The 20299-nt window shown below is 36.7% G+C and overlaps 1 protein-coding gene across 12 annotated transcripts in view; it reads left to right on the top strand.

The window, feature by feature from the left end:
- The window catches only part of LOC121405697 (anoctamin-4-like), a 93866-nt gene that overhangs the window by 13356 nt on the left and 60211 nt on the right, over positions 1-20299 (top strand). For 4 of the 12 annotated variants that reach the window (XM_041596608.1, XM_041596609.1, XM_041596604.1 and 1 more), the window contains exons 1-2: positions 7350-7604; positions 11036-11151. In XM_041596608.1, coding sequence (XP_041452542.1) covers positions 7469-7604; positions 11036-11151 — 252 coding nt within the window. In that variant the 5' untranslated portion in view covers positions 7350-7468. Of the gene's footprint in view, positions 1-3334; positions 3499-7348; positions 7605-7629; positions 7839-11035; positions 11152-20299 lie in introns of those variants that run through there. The other 8 variants (XM_041596612.1, XM_041596614.1, XM_041596611.1 and 5 more) reach the window with 6 other exon arrangements.

Genomic DNA, 20299 nt, shown 5'->3' with positions numbered 1-20299 from the left:
ATATGTACAAGAGGAAGAAATTACCACTGACTAGTGCCTGAGCATGAATAGAAAAACTAGTTTAACTGTTATGAAGCTCTCCTCACTAGTCAAATGTACAAAAGAAATAATACGAGTCCATGAATATGTCACAGACTGTGCACAGATTATTCATGCCATCATGTGGAAAAGAATTTAGAGCTTTTCTATTATTAAAGAAGCATTGGAAAACAAAGAATTGATTGATCTATATTATTCGGAATGCGAGCTTGTTTTTGATAATAACCACTAGAGTATAGGCTGCCCAGACATTGGGACAGCGTTTCAGCATTATAATGTAAAAGTCGTGGAACAGGTTTTCAAGTTCCCTTGCTTTTGATTGGCTGAGAAGGCAGAGAAGCACAGCTGTCTGACGGCAAGTCAAGATATTTACATGTACCTTCCAATTGAAATATGAAACACTACTGTGATGTTTAAAAATGCAATCATGGTTCCATATTCTCTAAAGTTAGCAATCAATCGTTATAAAATATGAAAGAACAGTTCTGATTGTCTCCTCGTCGGTCTACTGAGCAAAATGAGCATGCAATGATGATCCTGAAACGCCAATTCATTTAGCGATTTTTTTTTGGTGCTAATCTTTGTGTTACGTAGCCCTGAACTATCAAGGTTCTTTTGTTACCCTATCGTTGTATGGTTTGTTTGCAGATTAGGCGGTGGGGTGAGGGCGCCTTTCAAGTTCCTTGTAGGCCTAGAGGTACACACATCAAAGTCACATTACCCCCCCATGCAAAGCCACTTTTGCTGCTGTTGAAGTGGATTTGAGTGGGGATGGGGGTCAGGGCCGGGGGGGGGGGGGGGGATATTTTTGTGAGTCTCCCTACATGTACATGTAACTTGTAAATTTAGGGTGTATGTCAGGCTTTGGGAAGTACATAGAGTGTAGGCCTATGTGTACAATGTAGCGCCCTATATTTCTGGACTACCTTTCAACAAGTGCAATGACATCGCCGAGTGTGTTACGTCATGCGCGACTCATTACATCAGTATCTCCATACACCTGTATGACCCATTGAATCATGCTTCAATTTTTACATACCCACAGATGTTAGGGTTCACCTAGAACTGAAAGGGGTCAGTCAGAAAAATGCTTTTATATTTCAGACTAGTGAAATAATGATAGAAAAGTACAATAGTGATAATAGTAGAATGTTTCTGCTTGTTTTTTTTTTTTTTGGGGGGGGGGCGGTGGAGTCGGGGATGAAGTTGTACATATACATTTATGTATAAAAGCTATTTGCCGCATTCAGACCATTACAATTTTTTATGAGGGGGGGGGGCTATAGGAGGCTATTAGGGGGCATCATGGTCGAGTGGATATGACTTGTCTTTAAATCTGAGGGATGTGCATTCAATTCCAAGCCATGGCATGTTTTCCTTCAGTGAGAAAATTTACATGTACATGTACCCACATAATTGTGCTGCCCTCAACTCAGGTGAGGTGAATGGCCTGGTCAATGGCTACCTTGAAACGCAGTATGTGTATTATATCTGCTCTGAGCTTACATACAAAAGCAGGGTAGTTTAATGCTGTCATACTGCAGAGTAGAGTAATGGAGACTTTATAAAGATAAATGAAAGTAGTTGCAGTAAACACTGTTTTCATGAGGAAGTCTGTAAAACCAGGCTTTAAATTGTCAGTATATTATCGAGGATCTAGATCTGTTACAGTTTAACTGAACTTTGTGAAATCTTGAAATCTACGCTGAAAAATGTCCACACTGAAGATCACCAACACAGATAAGCCCACGTGGGATAGTGTATTGTTTACTGCTTTGAATGTCGGCCCGGCGCTTGACCCGAATCCCTTGCTTATTTGCTAAATTTCTCAGCAATTACACAATTTCTTCTAGAATCATTTGGCACATTTTTTTATTTATACAAACAGACACTTTAGTGGTCATTTAATTGGATTCTGTACAAACTCATTTTGAGATCATTACCACAACTGGCATTTATCTTTAATCACAATTACACTTTATAGCATACATGTACATGTAGTCCTGAGACATGAGGATGACAGGTGATTTTGACCTCATGATACCCCAGAGCCCAAACAGCCCCTAATACCCTTTCATAAACCCAATTATGCGGCTAATAGCAGCATAATTTGGTCGTAAAATCGGAGGAGGACCAGAGTTATCCGCATTATTTTGATGCTGCAATTATCCGCATAATAGCAGCATCGGGACCAGATTTTGACTTTATGAACGCATTTCGAAAGTAATGCGGATAATTGCCATGGAGCGCTCACAAGGTCACCCTTTTCCAACGCAACCGCATCGGAGGGGGTGTGTGCGGTTGCCATGACGATTATCCTCCTTTTTCAGGACGGGCGCTCGTAAAAATAGTGCGGATTATTTTCGGAGTTTATGAACGCAATTTTTATTGAATTATCCGCATTACTCTTAGGCGGCTAATTGGAGGATAGGTTTATGAAAGGGGTATAAAATTCTCCCAAATAGAATGCTTTTAATGATAAGATGACCATAAAGATCTTCATGTTCATTGCGCATTCCAGAGATTCGCCACAAACAATATCAAAGAATATACACTTAACAGAATGATATTTTATATTTTCCGTAAAATTGCTTTATACCCCCTAAACAATAACAATCGCCTCAATGTGATGAAATATCCCCTAAAAATATTTAGAAAAAAAATTCTATCCTGATATCGTATAAAAGAAATAACTTTCTGTGTGAACACTTCATTTTATATGGGTTGTTAATTTTGAAATTCATACCACTAGGCTATTAAAATTAAAATTTATGATGGTATCCTATTAAGCTATACATGTATGTATGCTGGTATGACGGAGGCGTGTGATTGGTATTCAAAAGCTGATGTTATCAATACTTGCGTGCAGTTTAATGTACTTATACTAAGCACACGCCCTTGTGTTTAAGTGTCAAATTAATTTGTGATTCCTACATGTATGTGTACGTGTATAAAATGCAAGGGCCCTGGTGTACATGTAATACTAATAAACCAGTTTTCTCAGCTTAGACATCAACTGCCATTTCCAGAAACAATGTGCTGCTTTTTAGTGAAGTAAGATTTTAAAAACGCATTCTTTTTGTTTAAAGATTTATGATCTTCAGTTCATTCTGATATTGTATGGTTTTGATCGTAACTATTAGACTTTGAATTGTTCCTCGATGTGTGGACTTACATTGGACAGATTGCCATCTTCTGGTCTCTCCGAATGTTAAAAATTTCCACAGCTTTTTAGTCTTACACGTTTTGTTGGAGAGAGCATTTTGTTTCATTTTCCAACAAGTGCATCTTCCGATCTTCGCTCTTTATTCCGACTTTAATTGTGTTGAGGTTTTGAAGGGTGCTTTTCAACAAGAGAATATTTATTTTGATGTGCTGCAATGTCAGAGAAAAACTCAGAAAGTAAGTCTTGGATCAAAGTCTACCCTCCTGGCCACGACATACATCATGTCAATAATGGTGAGTCTTCATGGCCCGAATTCACTCAGGTGGTTTTGAAAACCATCTTTTGAACCCTTGTCTTATAATTCAACTTTCCTGTATAAATTTCGCTTAATTTGCCATGTATATTAAAAATGTCCAATGCTTTGCACACTTTTGTCACATTGTGCCAAATTGACGCCTGATGCCATTGTTGTGAACACTATTTTATTCATGAGTCCACTGTTTTGAATTGTAATGAGTCCACTCGTTTTAAGCAGTGAACTTACATGTATGATTAAAATAACGTACATGTATTTAACCATGGCAACAGGCGTCAATTTGACGCATCGTGACAAAAGCGTGCATCAGTATTAGACATTTGTCATTATTCACGACAAATTCTTAAAGCTCAATTTATGTGCACTGTATGAAATCTGCATAAACCATGGATTCAACCAATATGGTTTTCAAAACCACGTTTGTGAATTCGGGCCAACATACATGTATTAGTGTTTCTAGTAACATTTACCCCAGGGTAGCCACTTCAGTTAAAGCACACTGCTCTACCAACTGACCCTGCATAGCATAACGTTAAAGCTTCTCGCTCAAAACGTGGAGAATACAGTTCTTTTCAGAACTAATACCAGAAAGATTAATAGTCCTTTTAGGACTAACCTACATGGTGTTACTGCAAAACTCTCTATTCAGTCTTTACATGTACAATGCAAACCTTCAAAGCTCACATGTTATCATTTCCCTTCTCCAATCTACATGTAAATAATCAGTGTCTAGCAAGAAGGCAGAAGGTCCCATTTCTATGAGTCTATGGTAGGACTCCGATTCCCCAGCCATGTCATTGACTGGGCTGGGGATTGAACCCCAAACCTCCCGATCATGAGGCCGCACCCTACCACTGAGCCACCATAGATTTCATGTTGGCCTGAGTCAGGGCAGTACTGGAATCGGGTATAATGTAAAACAAATTTCCCCCCAAATGTTGCTGTGAGTTTTATGAAACAACTGTAAAATTTATGCTATTTCTTACATTTATTGGGTGACACAACATTTGCTCTTGCAACAATTGCTCCTGGCTTGATTTCGTCTATTGGGGTGTACATGTACACTGTAGGGTTAGGGTTGCAATATGGTCCAGGACTCCAGGTTTAGGGTAGGGTGTAAAACCCACGCTCTAAAAAATAATAGTGCTCCATGAGGGTAATTATGCATCCAATCTTTAGGCATTTTTATTTTCCAGTGTGATTAAAATTTTGCCCAATCTGAAGTAATTGCTGCTTATTTTTTTTAACCTTACAGGACAATATGCTTCCCGCAATCGGATATTAAAAAGTACTGCCCAAAATTGGTTGGACACATAATCACCCTAGTGGTGGTAAAAATTTTACCAAATATTTTTTACAGTGCAGGGTTGAAATTGGGTCATTCGATTAGTGTGGAATCGAGAGCAGAGCAATTGTCAACGGAGCAAATGTTACGGAACCCTTTAATGGGCCACTAGCCACCTGCAATTTTAAAGACATTAAAAGCTATTTTGGGTTTATGTAGGTTATATGTTATTTGGGTGAAGCCAATAAAATTTTAAAATTATAAGCTTTCGATACATGTATGTATTCATGACCTGGTTTTATCTGAACTGCTCTGTGAGTCTTGTGCATATCTTTTGTTATGATCAATACATTTGTGCAATTATAATACAACTGCATTTGCACATGTACTTTCATGTTCATTGGAAGAGACATTTTTTCTGATTTATTTCCAATTACACTTCATACTATGCAGTATGTAGGTGTGTACTTTACTTTTATTCAAATACCAGTGTGGGCGTCGATCTCTTTGTACACTCTACTTCAACTAGAAAAACCCTGACAGTGACAATAGAATTCAACACCAAAAATATTTTATAATGATAACATATGCAATTTGTTAGGCGGCATATACATTATGAAGTGGGAATATTTGGGATTCGTTCAAATAACCTTTTTAAATTAAATGGTATTAAAAAAGCCAATTTTAGTTTTGTAGTGTATGAGAGCAATGTTTTATTCAACTTTGAATAGTTTTTCATTTTGGGTTTCCATTTTGAATGGTGCTGGGAAAATCGTCCTCCAGGGCATTTTGGTGGGAGTGCAGAGTTTTAGTGACTCTATAGTCATCGTGTGGGCAATTCTGTTTTTGACAACCATTTCCTAAACATGTCCACCCCCAACATTCTCCCATAGTGCACTACTGAGTCAGAAGGCTAAACTTGCAAACAGAGTCCTCTCGAGTCTTGATAACGAGAAAAAATAAATGGGGGGGGGGGGGGTAGGGACTCGTGACGAAAAGAATCATTTGCATGAAGATTCATGGTGCAAACCAGGGAAGCATACATGTATGTATCGTTTGATTAAAAGGTTGTTTTATCCGACAGTAATCACAGTGACAGTCCGTCACCAGGGTAGTGTTTCATGAAGGACTTTTTGGACATTTCATCTAACAAATCGTGTTTTATCCGACAGTTACCATAGTAACAGTGCATCTCAGCCAATCAGATTCAAGGAAAGTTGTCAGAGTTGAATTGAACTTAAAGTTGGCAGGATCTTTGAGAGCCCAATATAATTAAAAATGAGATGTTCTAATTTCAAATAAATGAGGATGGTTTTTAAAGGGCAGAGCTGAGCACAAAATTTCCAAGCCAGTGTTTACCTTTATTGCTTGTGTACAAATACCTAACCCTTTGAGGTCCAAAGTCCATAAGAACTTTATATACATGTAACATGCTTGAATGGTTGACATGTAGTCTATGAAATCAGACCCTTGGACAAATAAAACCATGCCCATGTGTAATTTAAAGATTTGTGTTTTTAGAAAGAAATTATTAGTAAGTATTTTGAGGATGTAATCAGAATGATGGACCTGCGTAAACCAATTTTGTTTCTTCTCCAAATTGAATTTTTTGCAAGGGCGACCATTTTTTCTAGCGTGGCCAAAAGATTTGTCACAAACAATATTCTAGAAAACGCATTAGAGAGTAGATATTTTTCTCATAGAAAAATATACTTAATTACCCTATTGAAAGTAGCCCTTAAAATAAAAGAAATAGCACCCAAATCCAGAAATTGCAACAGTTAAAAGTAGCCTCATTCCAAATTTACATCACTGCGTCTACCCTGTGTTTCGGGGAACATTGCTCCTTAAAGGGGAAGTTCACCCTGACAAAAAGTTTATTGTAAAAATAGCAGAAAAAATAATAAAAAATATTGCCGAAGGTTTGAGAAAATTGTATCAAATAATTTAAAAGTTATTAGAATTTCAATTATTTGATTTGTGACGTCATATGCGAGCAGCATTCCTATATAACGAATGGTAAAAAATCAATGAAATGTCATTTTCTCAGAAAATTGATAATGGTTTTTACTGTAGCTTTTGTATATCAATAGACAAATCATTTCACACCGATCATGAATAGAAAATAAAATTAAGTTATCAGGAACCATACAAAATTTGAAATTCATGCATTTTATATTACATAACACATGGGGCAGCTGCTCGTTTATGACGTCACAAATCCTAAACTTTGAACTCTATTAACCTTTTTACTCTTTAACGGATTTTCCTCAAACCTTCACCAATATTTTTTACTATTTTTTCTGCTATTTTTACAACAGAGTTTTCTTCAGGGTGAACTTCCCCTTTAATATGCATCCATGCATGTGCATGTGCTGTATCCATGGGCCAAATGTTACAAATCAACCTCTTTCAACACAATACTGTTGTGTAACATTCCACAGATGAGGAAGTTTAATGGGGTCTGAATAGAATTCTAAGGAGTTTGGACCACTAGGAACACCAATGGATGTGCAAACAAAATAGGTGTGTTTAATTCTAATGCACTCAGTCTGATCCGGGCCTAATGATCTAAACTTTGGATCCTAGCTACTTGGGTATAGAAATTGACAGATTTAGCCAAATTCCGGTATTGTGTAGCGATTCGGTGGAATACACTGTGATGAGCTCCTTTCGCCCAAGCAGTATACTCGGCAAGAAGAAACAAGATGAGGAAGCAATTCTGAAGAGCTACAAGTCGTACACCGAGACCGACGACACCTCCGAACCGGCTGCGGCGCCACCCCCTCAAACCATTGGTACGATAGCCTCTTCTAATCTCTAAGACGTAATTACTTAAATAGATCACCAGTAGCTGTAGTTAAAGGGGGTTATTTTCAACCGTCAACTAGTTGAATTGAGGCTTGGACTTTTGTGTGCTCTGTTCAGTGTGTTTGTGACATCGACAAGATGAGATAGTTTTGGATAGTGCACTGTAGGAAGCATGTATTTCGCAGTGACCAAGTCACAGGCAACTGAGCCAGTACTCATTGGTAAGAATTCCGCTAATTAATTGACCAACGCTTTCTGGATGTAAAAAGAACTTGATATCGTTCTGTCCAACAGTCGAAGGATAATCTACTCTGTATTTTCTCTTTATCTTTGAAACACTATCTTGCTATGTAAACTGTGTGCCTTAGAAAACCATGGTGCACAGTGCAGTACTACGTTTTTCTTTCTCTATGTAGTTGTAGGCCAAGGTATGGGCCTTCATGCAACAGAAGATCTACATGTATATGAAAACAAAATTAAGAATGCAAGTGCTTGGGTTAACTCTTTATGATCACAAAGTGCCACACCCCCTTTTTGACAGAAAGGACATACAGGCCAGGGTAGTGAGTCACACTTGCAACTACTCCACTGAGTCTTCCCAAGTAGATTTGTTTTTCTACTACTAGTAGTAATTCAGAGATTGACACTATAGCATTCATACTTTCAATGCTTTTCTGTGAAAGTTCAAATCTACATACAGTATGTGTAGGTCACTACATGCCCGTTGATGTCCACCTATAGATGTTACTTGTAACAAACAAATACACTGTCCTGTCTAGTTTGCATTTTGTATGTGTATTATGTCTGGAGGAAATTTGGGAGCCTTTTGTATTGCTGCACACACACATTGTCAATGGGCTCTTACCCATGACAATTCTGAAGGATGATTTGATAATATGCATAAAGTATGAAGTATTTGCAAATATACTGCTGTGATTCCAGCATAGAAGAATGCAATATAGTACTGTATATTTTATGAATTACAACTCCGTGCAATTAGTTCTATTGCACTTTAATATGATATATTGTACATGTACATGTACAACGCCTACTTAGCTTGTTGTACGCGATCAAATGGGAGACTGAATGTCACACATTCGTACCGTTGAACACAAGACGTACCATCCAAAATGTACCATTGCACGGCTTTAAGAGGTGACGTCACAATGTGATTTCATTGAATAAGGTGACAATGCGCGTACAGCCCGCTGGGTAAATGCGCAATGCTGTCCAAGATCATGTGCGCTTGTCGGCCCGGCTTGGGTGGGATTTTGCTTTTCGCTTTCAATATTTTTGCTCCCTTTTCATAGATTATACTGCAGGGAAAACTCTTGTATTTTCATATTTTCGCTAGATTCCGAGGCGTTGTACAACACAAATTCGTGCAATGGTGTGAGATTTCGCATTCGGTGAAAGAACGAAACGCTCTATTCAACTCGGCTAACGTCTCGTTGAATAGAGCAACTTTCTTTCACCTCGTGCGAAATCTCGCACCATCGCACTCATGCCTATTGGCTATTTGTATATTAATTTGCCATAACATTATTTTCGAGACTATTTCACACCATCTGAGGTTCTTAGTTAATGACAATTTTAAGGATATGTTTGCTGGCTAATGTTTATACCAGTTCTTATCTGTTTGAAATAAGATCATTGTGCATGGAGTACTGTCATGTATGAACCCGAAAAGCATAGGCCTTTTATGACAAACATTTTTGATAGTTACATTGTCTCCCTGAGGAATCTTTCACAAAAAATCGAGTCAGTGATTTTCAGAGGTAAAAATTCCCAACAACCAATCAGATGCAAGGATTTCAGTAGCTTATTACACAGGACAGTTGATCTTGAAATACTCTCCTGGCCTTTCCAGACTTTCTGAGGTTCATGTACAGTACATGTACATTTTAGTACATACATTTTGTACATTCACAGTGTAATTAATGTACATTGTTATTTTATGAAGCACTGCAATGATAGTTAAAATCAATATCTGCATATAAGAGGAGCTTTGATCTATGAGATACAGTAATATGAATATTGATATGAAGGCCAAATAATATATCACAGCTGTGTGGTATTAGGCAGGGAAGTCTAGCTTTTATTTCACTAAATTTTCATTTTGTTATTAAAACCTCATTGTATCGGCCATTCGCCAGTCTGCTCCACAAGCAGTACACATATTTGCAGGATTCATCATGCATTTGCAATATACATATGTTTTGTGTGTTTTGCAATATATTCTGGACCTAAATGTAAATATAGCTGGATGATGATAGATTAAAAAAAAAAGAAGAAATCTGCCACTCGTGGGAGTAGGATGTGGTTTTTCAAGTCAATACAAATTAGCATTTTTGTACAGAGCAAGTAATGATTTTTTTTTTGGTGGGGGGAGGGTACAATTGCAGAGTTTGCCCGCATACTGTTCAGTGTGCAAAACAGAAAAAAAGTTACATGGGGACTCGGGACGATTTTAGCCACCGAAATGATCAAAAGAGCCTAGGGGCCCGTTGCAGAAAGAGTTGCAATCAAAAGCATCTCTAAAAATCATGTGCAACTTCATTTTCAACCAATCAACAGCACTCATTTTGGACTTGCGATTTATTTTTTGACTTGCGTTTAAATGCATCTCTTTCTGCAACGGGCCCCTGGGAAAAATCCCCATTCACTACAATGTTCAAGCTTACAAATGTTGCAGATTTACTGTATGCAGTATCCATACTGTAGGTTCTGAAAAGTAACCCCCCCCCTGAAAATAATAGAAAAAAAACAAAGTTTTTTGGCTAGGTTCAAAACAGTGGTGTTTTTACATGTACGTAAATTCTGTTGGAACTACAGTGTTGCAGTAAACAGTTTAAAGTTTATATGCACTAAATACATGGGTAACAGATTCTGCCCAACGTTGCCAAAAGGAAGCAAGTGACACATCAGTCAAATTTGAGTTATTGTTGTTTCTGAAACACCCTTTGCATGTTGCATGTTCAGGCAAAATTTGGGGAAGAAATGACCATTCTATGGAAAGATATTGAAGAAAATATGCTGTTAAATTGCATTGACGCCTATGTAAATGACGAACACACATTGCTCAAATACAACAAATGATACTTTTGTAACTTGCTTCCTTTTGCCAAAGTACGGCCGCATTGTGTTTGTAATTTTAACAACTATTTGGTGTTATGCTAAAAATATTAAAATCATGTTGAATTTTTAAAACCCGAAGTTGAGATTTTACACAGACTGGTTTTTAATCACCATACTTTAAATGGTACAACTTTGTCCTGTTTTTATTATCTCGGTTTGTGGATTATTTACGAAAGGCTTTTCATATGTAGCGTGCATATTAAAGCCTCTACAAACCCTACCCATATTAATGAGCCCCTGTACAATTATTTCCTTTTCGTCTTTTTTTTTTCACTCACAGGGTTTGAAGGAGTGCAAGCTGATGGAGCAGCAGCCGCTAATCCGCAGGAGATTGAACTGACGGAGAACCAAGATGGCCCACCAAACGACAAGGAGGACCAACCGCTCCATGAAGGGGTAATGACCACACCCTTCTATGTTCCTCAAGACCACACCCTGCTCCTCTGTTCTCTTGCTTTCATTTCTTGTTTCCCATTCTGATTATTTTTTTTATACATGTATATGAAATATGGGAATAGCTTAATTTTGTGCTTTTCTTCCATCTGTTTCTTACAATGAGGGGAACCAATCACTCTATGAAGGGGGGATGAAGGGGGGGGGGGTAATGACCACACCCTTCTATGTTCCTCTAGACCACACCCCTCTCCCCTGGTCTCTAGCTTTCATTTCTTGTTTCCCATTGTATGGGAATAGCTTCATTTTGTAATTTCCTTCCATCTGTTTCTTACAATGAGGAAAACCAACCACTCCATGAAGGGGGTTATGACCACACCCTTTGATGCCTCATTTTACCACACCCACCCCAGTCTTTTCTTCATTTTGTTTCCCTTTGAGTGAATTTTGTAGTATTAGATAAAGAATTTAGCTTCAGTTTATACTTTTTTCCCCCTCTGTTTCTAATGACAAGGAGGACTACCCATTCCATGAAGGGGTAATGACCACACCTACCCCTGGTATCTTCATTTTGTTTTCCCCTCTATTGAATTGTTTACTTTTAGGTAATAGAAGAATTCAGCTTCATTTGATTTTCCATCTCTTTCTTATGACAAGGGGGCCACCCATTCCATGAAGGGGTAATGATCACACCCTTTGATGTCCCTCTTGACAACACCCACCCCCTGGTTTCGTTTTTCCCCCATTTAGTGAATTTTATAGTTTTGGGTATGTAGGGACTCATATGAGAATAGCTCCATTTTATGCTTTCTTCCATTCCATTCTGGTGACAAGAAAGATCAACCAATAATGAAGGGGGAATGACCATCCCCCCTTCCACGTGTACTTGTATGTGCCTCTTTGCCCAATCTTGCCCTTTTTTTCTGTTTGTCCTCAATGAATTTCATATTGTGAGAGGAATAGCATTCTTTATGCTTTCTTCGATCTCTTTCTAAAGGTAAGGATTCAAGACTCAGCCATTTCATGAAGGGGTGATGGCCACACCCTTTCTTGTTCCTCTTGACCCCACCCTGCCCCTCTGTTTTCTTTCTGTTATTTTCTGCACCCCCCTCAGGAATCTTAGGTAATATAGTGGAATAACTTCCTTCTGACTCTTAAAAGGATTTAAATTCAATTTTTTACGGTGCACATTAAATTCTGGTATGATTTAAATTCAGTTCAGGTGGACACTCCAAATCCACCCAGCCACATCTGCTGAGGATGATTACTGTGATTCAGAATTCATAAACTCCAGTGGGAATGGCAATAATTTGAACTCAAAATGATTCCAGTGGAGATTGAGTTTGTATCCGCCAAAAAGCTTGTCAGTAACATGATCTCATTAGCGCTGTAAAGGCTTTAATGCTGTATGAAAATGGAAGGAGTTACTCCCTTCTGGCACCAGCCAAAATGAAAAGGATATCATGAACTCATCATCTGATCTAACGATACTTCATAATTCGTAACCCACTCAAATGATTAAATATGCAGGCATATACCTGTACTATTGGTGTCAGTTTTATATTGTACAATGTGTAGCGATTGTGCAATGTTGGTAACTATGCACATTGAAAACAAAATAATTTTGAATATTTTTTTCATTTGCCTTTATACATCCTTGTTCTTTGGAAAAGGAACATACATAAATGTTAAGATCCAACGTTTTTTATTGTCTAAATTTAGGCCCTGTATATTTTTCTTTTTAAAAGTTTTAGTTTTAACACTGATTAACTTTACGATAACTTTAATAATTTGTCCTGTAGAAACCATTGATAACTTCATAAAATTGTGATTACCAGGCCTTTACAATTTGAAGTTATAGTCACTGCCTAAACATTTTGCCTTTTTTTGCCTTTTTTCCCAAGGTTACTGAAAGTTGAGAGAGTTCTAATGTCTTTCGATGAAGTCACCTACATACTGTACAAATATACATTTCCTGATGATATTTGGTGTGTTATTCTAGAAAGGATGATTAAATTACCTCCCTTAAATTGATATTAAAAAAGAGATGTTCCATTAGTCGATAAATTTGATTAGATGATGATAAAAAAGAACTCATCATGAAAATTTCATCAAAATTGTTATGTAAAATAAGAAAATTATGGCATACATGTACATGTAGGTTTTAAAATAAAGAAGAAACATTTGTAGATCTTTAATATCTTGTTCAATCAAATTGAATTTCCATATGAAGTTGCACAATTTTTTTTCATTTCGTATTCCCCACAAACTTTTTGATAGGGCATACACAGAAGCAAGTTGGATTACTGATACTGGATACAACATTTGGGTGGACCGAAGCTAATACTAATAGCAGGCTTTATTAATAAGAAAAATAAAGTTCAGTATAAAAGACTAATCTATTTCTCAAATTGTAACATTATCTGACTGAACCAAATGTAATTTGAGTGGGAGATGATTATTGAAATAGCTCTAATACATATTTGTATTATTCAACTCCATGTTTGTACGTACACACACCCACAAGTTCAATCACTGGTTGAATATTTATTTGTCATCCCTATTAAAGGACAAGTCCACCCCAACAAATACATGTAGTTGATTGGAAAAAAAGGAGAAAAATCCAACAAGCAAAACACTGAAAATTTCATCAAAATCAAATGTAAAATAAGAAAGTTATGACATTTTAAAGTTTCGCTTAATTTCACAGAACAGATTTATATGCACATCCTGGTCGGTATGCAAATTGGCAGACTGATGACATCACTCACTATTTCTTTTGTATTTTATTATATGAAATATGAAAATTTTCTAATTTTCTCCTCACTGTCAAGTGAAACAAAGTTGTATTTCTCCCTGAACATGTGGAATTACCATTATTTCAACAGTTTATGGTAAATTTAAGTTGGTCCTTATTGTCAAATCTGTAAAAATTGAAATATTGTATTATTCAAACAATAAAAAACAAAAGGAATAGTGAGTGATGGACATCATCGACTCTCTCATTTATATCGCTGAGTTGTGCATTTAACTGTTTTGTGAAAAAAAACCTTAAAAATGTCATAACTTTCTTATTTTAATCTGATTTCTATGAAATTTGCAGCGTTATGTTTGATTGATTTTTCTCTATCGATTCAAATCAACAATTTTCTGGGGTGGACTTGACCTTTAAATGTGCAATCATGTTGGTTTAGACCATTTTTATGTTTTAAACAGGAAACACATGACATTTTTATTTATCGACTCCCAACTCTTCGAAATTGCAAATCATGGATGGAATTTGATATGGAGGAAATGGAATATTTATGATGGAAATTTAATATTGAAATGTCCTGCTTTAGCTACATGTAATTATAAAAAAAGAGAGCACATGTTTGGTTTGCTTGTTTTTGGATACATAATACATAGAGAATACAGAGTTTATATAGTGCGGTATGGTGTGTCATCCCGTAGGACTAGCGTGCCAAAATTGATTTTTTGGTTGTTTTGGCTTCAATAGGGTCCCCTTAGACCAAAAACGATGGGGGTCAAATTTTCAGACCCCTCCTTCCCCTTGTGGGGGGTCCTTTTTGGCGCCATATTGGCCTGTACAAAGCCCAATAGGATAATCCATTGTTTTCAACCTTATTTCTCACTTTTCTTCGCCAATTTTATTTTTAAGTTGTCTGAGGTGTACAAGAATGAATATTTGATGATGTTGTGAAGTCAATATTTTTCACTTTTGCCATACGGGGGGCGGATTTTGCGAAAAATGCCCCAAAATTGTAAAATATTACCCCAAAAATGTAATTTTCCCCCTTTTTGGCACTAGAATTAGGACAAAAATATTACAAAATGAAGTGCATATGTCTTGTTGTACAGTCCAATAACAGAGGAATACATCACATGTAATTCATATGATTATTATTGGTAAATTAATGTAAAAGTCACCCCCATTTCAGGATTTTATGCAGTGAAAACCTAACTACAACACTAGAGGGCGCCATAACTTATCATGATGATATTAGTGTGGTACGGTATATCATGACACAGTTCCTGCAGGATTTTTGTGCCAAAATTGTTGTTGTTGTTTTTTTTTTATTCACTTGGGTCCAATCTATCACGAAATGATAGGGTTCCAATTTTCCCCACCCTCACCCACTGCCGGGGGGGGGGGTCACCTATATCGAGACCCACTAAAATCAGGAGTATTAGTAATTTTGCGCCCGGTTAAACAATTAATTATTTTATGGTATTTTATCATCCCTAGACAGCTAAAATTCCTATATCTGAAGGCTTCAAGTTGGACGAGCATCCTACCAACCATATCCCCTACCCCCCCCAACTGACTGGCATACAACTTTCACCATTCGGCCACTCGTTCTAGAGTACAATTTACGATTAAAGGACTTCTATTCGAATTGTCAATTATGTACTTCTCGGCTAATTTCCAATTACTGATAGACAGAAAAAACACATAAAATATCATTTTAGCCCCCCCCCCACACACGCACATATTCATTATTGAAATAACATGTGATGTTTAGAGAACTTCCGAACTTACATTGTTTTTCAACAGTTTTTAGTACTAATTGACCTCAGGAATAATATACTAAAAATCTACCAAAATCTGCATCAGGGAAAGTTGTTATTTTCAAGATAGTATCCAAGATGGCCACCGTTCACTTAAAATTAATGAATACGACTCACTCATTATCCACCCTAGAGTCGTAATTAGTTCATACTCCATGGTCCAGGAGTTGAAATAATTTGTTGACACAAAAAATTTATTCTGAAATGGCTGCTAAAATTAAAGCAGACATAGCTGATTTCATATCGTCCATGGAAATGTGATTTCGATGTTTAATTTTAAACCACTGGTTTGGGTTAAGTAATATATAAGGATAAGTTACAAGGACAGTCAGTGGTCTGGTATGTCCAAAAATCAAAGATGAATTCCAAAAAATGATCTTAAAATGGCTGCTGATACTTAAAGCGGACAAAGTTCATTTCATATCGGCCTGGGAGATATCAGGCCGACTGGTGATCGTTTCTTTTGGTAAATGGTATACACCATAGGGGATGGTTTAGCGCGTAAGAAAGGATCACCAGTCGTTCTTAAAGTCACTCTTAACTTACGAACAGCTTTATGAAACGGCCCCCACTTTGGTGTCTAAACCAATGATTTGAAGGGTCAAAAAAGACATTTGGATAAGTAAATAAGGGCTGTCAGTGGTCTGCTATGTCAAAAAATGCGATATGGCCTCCAAAATGCAGGGTCTAAATTGACTGTGTTTCTTAAAAGTAGACATAGTTCATTAGAAATGCACATTGTGGATTTGATTTTGGTGTCTACACTAGAGTTTAAAGGATCAAGTATTGTTTCAATTTGAAACAACAGTCGGATGTCAAGTTTATAAAAAATCCAAGATTGCTTAAATGACTGCTATTACTTTAAAAGTGGATATAGAACATTAAACATACACCTGGGGATATTATTTTGGTGTCTACACTAGTTTATTAAGAGTTGAAATTAAAAATACATAATAAGGACTGGCTACAATGACTATGCAGTTATCCATTTTGCCTTAAAATCCAAGTGGGCTTTTAAAAAATGGGTTCCAAAATGACTACTGTTACTTAAAAGTGGAGACATTATTCAAACAATACCAACCTGTGAGAAATATTTTGGTGCCTTCACATATATGTATGGGATAAGTTATCATATTGATTCATGAGTTTGTAATAGCACCCACTTGATGAATTTTTAAATCTACCATGGATTTTAGACAAAATGGAAAACCAAATATCCTTGTTATTTGTTGAATGTATTATCTAACCCTTTATACCATCATGTACACATCCAAATTATTCCTCACATATCAATATTGTATAAACTCTGACCGTTATTAATGAGTTTTAGGAATCATTTTAGATGCCATTTTGAAAACTTTCTTGGATTTTTAGGCAAAATGGACAAGTGTATATCTTTGTAACTAATCGAAAGTATTATTATAATCATGAAACCATTGAGTGGACACCAAAATCATATGTCCTTGGTGAATTTTAAATGAACGATGTCCATTTTTAAGTAACAGCATTCACTTTAGACTCAGATTTCTTCACGACATCTTGGATTTTCCGACATAGACCAATGACTGTCCTTGTTGTGATATGGTAATATTAATAATATAGGTATATTTACCTAGGGAAGCCACTTCAGTTCTAAAAACTGTTCTCCCAGCGGGCCTTGCCATTATTATTACCCCTGCCTTAGATGGGCTGCCTAGGCGCTTTAGCATTCAAGGAATTCCTTCGCGCATTCAGGGAATTTCTACCGGGTACCCTTTTACCTCACCTGGGTTGAGTGCATCACAATGTTGATAAATTTCTTGCAGAATGAAACTATGCCATGGCTGGGATTCGAACCCACGACCCTTTCAAAGTCAAAAGACCAATCCGCTGGGCCACAACACTCGAACGGTTGTAACTAATTTTCTGACTTTAAAAATCATGGTTTAAACATGAAACCATATTCTTGATGGATATTACATGTCCACTTGTAAATAACAGTGGCTATTTTATACTCTATTGTTTGACATACTCGACCAACGACTCTCCTTGTAACTTATTCTAATGGATTATTAGACTCACTTTTCCATGGTAGTCACACACATTCATATTCCCGGATATTGAACAAACTATATCGGTTGTTCAAGCAGCAACAGCAATTTCAAACTCCATTTTTGGAAGCCATCTTGGATTTTTTAACATATCGGACCACCGACTGTCCCGTTATGTTGAGTCCAAGATGGCCTCCAAAAGTTAAATAAATAAAGAAAGGAAACGGTATTCTTGTCCATTTAAAGTATCAACAGCCATTTTAAACTCCATTTTTGGAAGCCATCTTGGATTTCTTGGTCCTTGTAACTTTTCCCGATATACTTCTTCACCCTTAAAAATCTTTGAATAGAAACCAAATTAAGGTCACTTAAGTAACAAAAAAAAAATCCAGGATTTTTTATTTTAGACCAAGGCAGCCATTTTGCCCCCCCCCTGGGGGGGGACGAGAATCAAAACAAATTAGATGCCCATACTATGAATCGGCATTGGAAATAATTGCTCTTGAAATGTGTCAGCTTTCAAATTTATTGATAAAATTACAGTGCCTAGAATTTGATTTTTTTTAGGGAAGTGCTTATCATAAGTTATGGCGCCCTCTAGTGTTGTAGTAAGGTTTTCACTGCATAAAATCCTGAAATGGGGATGATTTTTACATCAATTGACCAAAAATAATGATATACATTACATGTGATATATTCCTCTGTTGTTGGATTGTATAACAAGACATATTCATTTCATTTTGTAATCCTTTTGTCCTAATTTTAGTGCCAAAAAAGGGAAAAATAATATTTTGGGGGCAATATTTTACAATTTTGGGGCATTTTTCGTAAAGTCTGCCCCCGTATGGTAAAATTTAAAAAATATTGACATCACAACATCATCAAATATTCATTCTCATACACCTCAGACAATTTTGAAATATAATTGGCAAAGAAAAGTGAGAAATAAGGTTGAAAACAATGGATTATGCTATTGGGCTTTGTACAGGCCAATATGGCGCCAAAAAGGACCCCCCACAAAGGGAAGGAGGGGTCTGAAAATTTGACCCCCATCGTTTTTAGTCAAAGGGGACCCTATTGAAGCCAAAACAACCAAAAAATCAATTTTGGCACGCTAGTCCTACGGGAGCTGTGTCAGTGACATACCGTACCACACTAATACCGTACAAAGAAGTCAAAGACAAAAACAAATTTTGCATGATATAGATAAAATAAGAGTAAAAGACCGGGTGAGTGTTTCATAAAGCTGTTCATAAATAAAGAGCGACTTTAAGAACGACCGGTGATCCTTTCTTGTGGTAAATGGTATTGAATTGGCGATTGTTTATCGTGTATAAGAAGGGTTCACCAGTCGTTCTTAAAGTCGCTCTTAACTTGAGAACAGCTTTATGAAACGGCCCCCTGGATGAGAATTAAAGAAGCTGCCTGGGGCCCTGGGTATGAAAAAGGTTTACTCAATTATCATAACTCGCAGGTCTTCCTCCCCAACCCAATCCAGGTCAAAAAAAAAAAAACATTCAATACAATGAAGATATAAAAGTGATACTGTGAACCAGTAAAAAAATAATGGTCAAACATCTACAATACATGTAGGTGTACATTCATGAATTTAATATATATTTCTATAATGTATCATAATGTTTTATTATTGAAATTCATGTGTTTTTATGAAATGTCTGACAGGAAACTCTCCATGGACTAGACCACGAGTATGAGTCCATTAGACATTCACAGGTAGAGATCCCAATTTCCCTTCCCTTTTTCTTCTTTCTGCCCATTTTATTTAAAAGGTATTAAAAAGAAAGTAGTTGCAGCAAAAAATGTGTGTTATGAGAAAGTCTTTAAAATCAAGGCTGATTGCCAGCATATTCTTATAGATCTAGAGTTGTACATTGAAATAAATTCATATGTGAAAAATTAAAATCTTAGCTGAAAGCCAATAATTCTTATGACCACTAACAGAAGAAGGCATCTGTGGGACAATGTATTAATAGTTGATGGAAGTCTGTGCTTATTTTGCTAATTTCTCAGTATTACGCATTTTCTTCCAGAGACATTTGACACATATTGTTCATTGATACATACAAACACTTGAGTGGTTATTTTATTTCATTCTGTTCAAACTCATTTTGAAATCTTGATATCCCTTTCAGATTATGATGTTGTGCATGGACAGCTTCTGCATTTAATGTCAATTCATTTTGGAACTTGTCATATTTTCCTTCCCCCCTTTTTTTCTTGCCTTTGGTAGTATTCTTTCTAAATTGTAATCATGCTTTTGCATTGAATGAATCCATCTTTCTGCTTTTCTTCCACAGCAAACCCACAAATTACAAATACATGTTTTGCCTACATGTATATCCAAAGCTCAGATCTAGTGCTTTAGCTTTTACAGCTTCTATCCACTCTTTATCATTGTAGAATCTCTTTCCCAAGTTCCCTCGCTTTGAAGAGAATAATATAGGCCTATACCAGGAGCAGGTAAATAGAGTGCCTTCATGTAAATGCTCCCTTCCTTGCGCCCCCTTCTGACATCCATTGACTTTTAA

This window comes from Lytechinus variegatus, chromosome 19 (genome assembly GCF_018143015.1).
Source record: "Lytechinus variegatus isolate NC3 chromosome 19, Lvar_3.0, whole genome shotgun sequence".
NCBI lineage: Eukaryota > Metazoa > Echinodermata > Echinoidea > Temnopleuroida > Toxopneustidae > Lytechinus > Lytechinus variegatus.
This window is presented reverse-complemented; position numbering and strand designations above follow the sequence as displayed.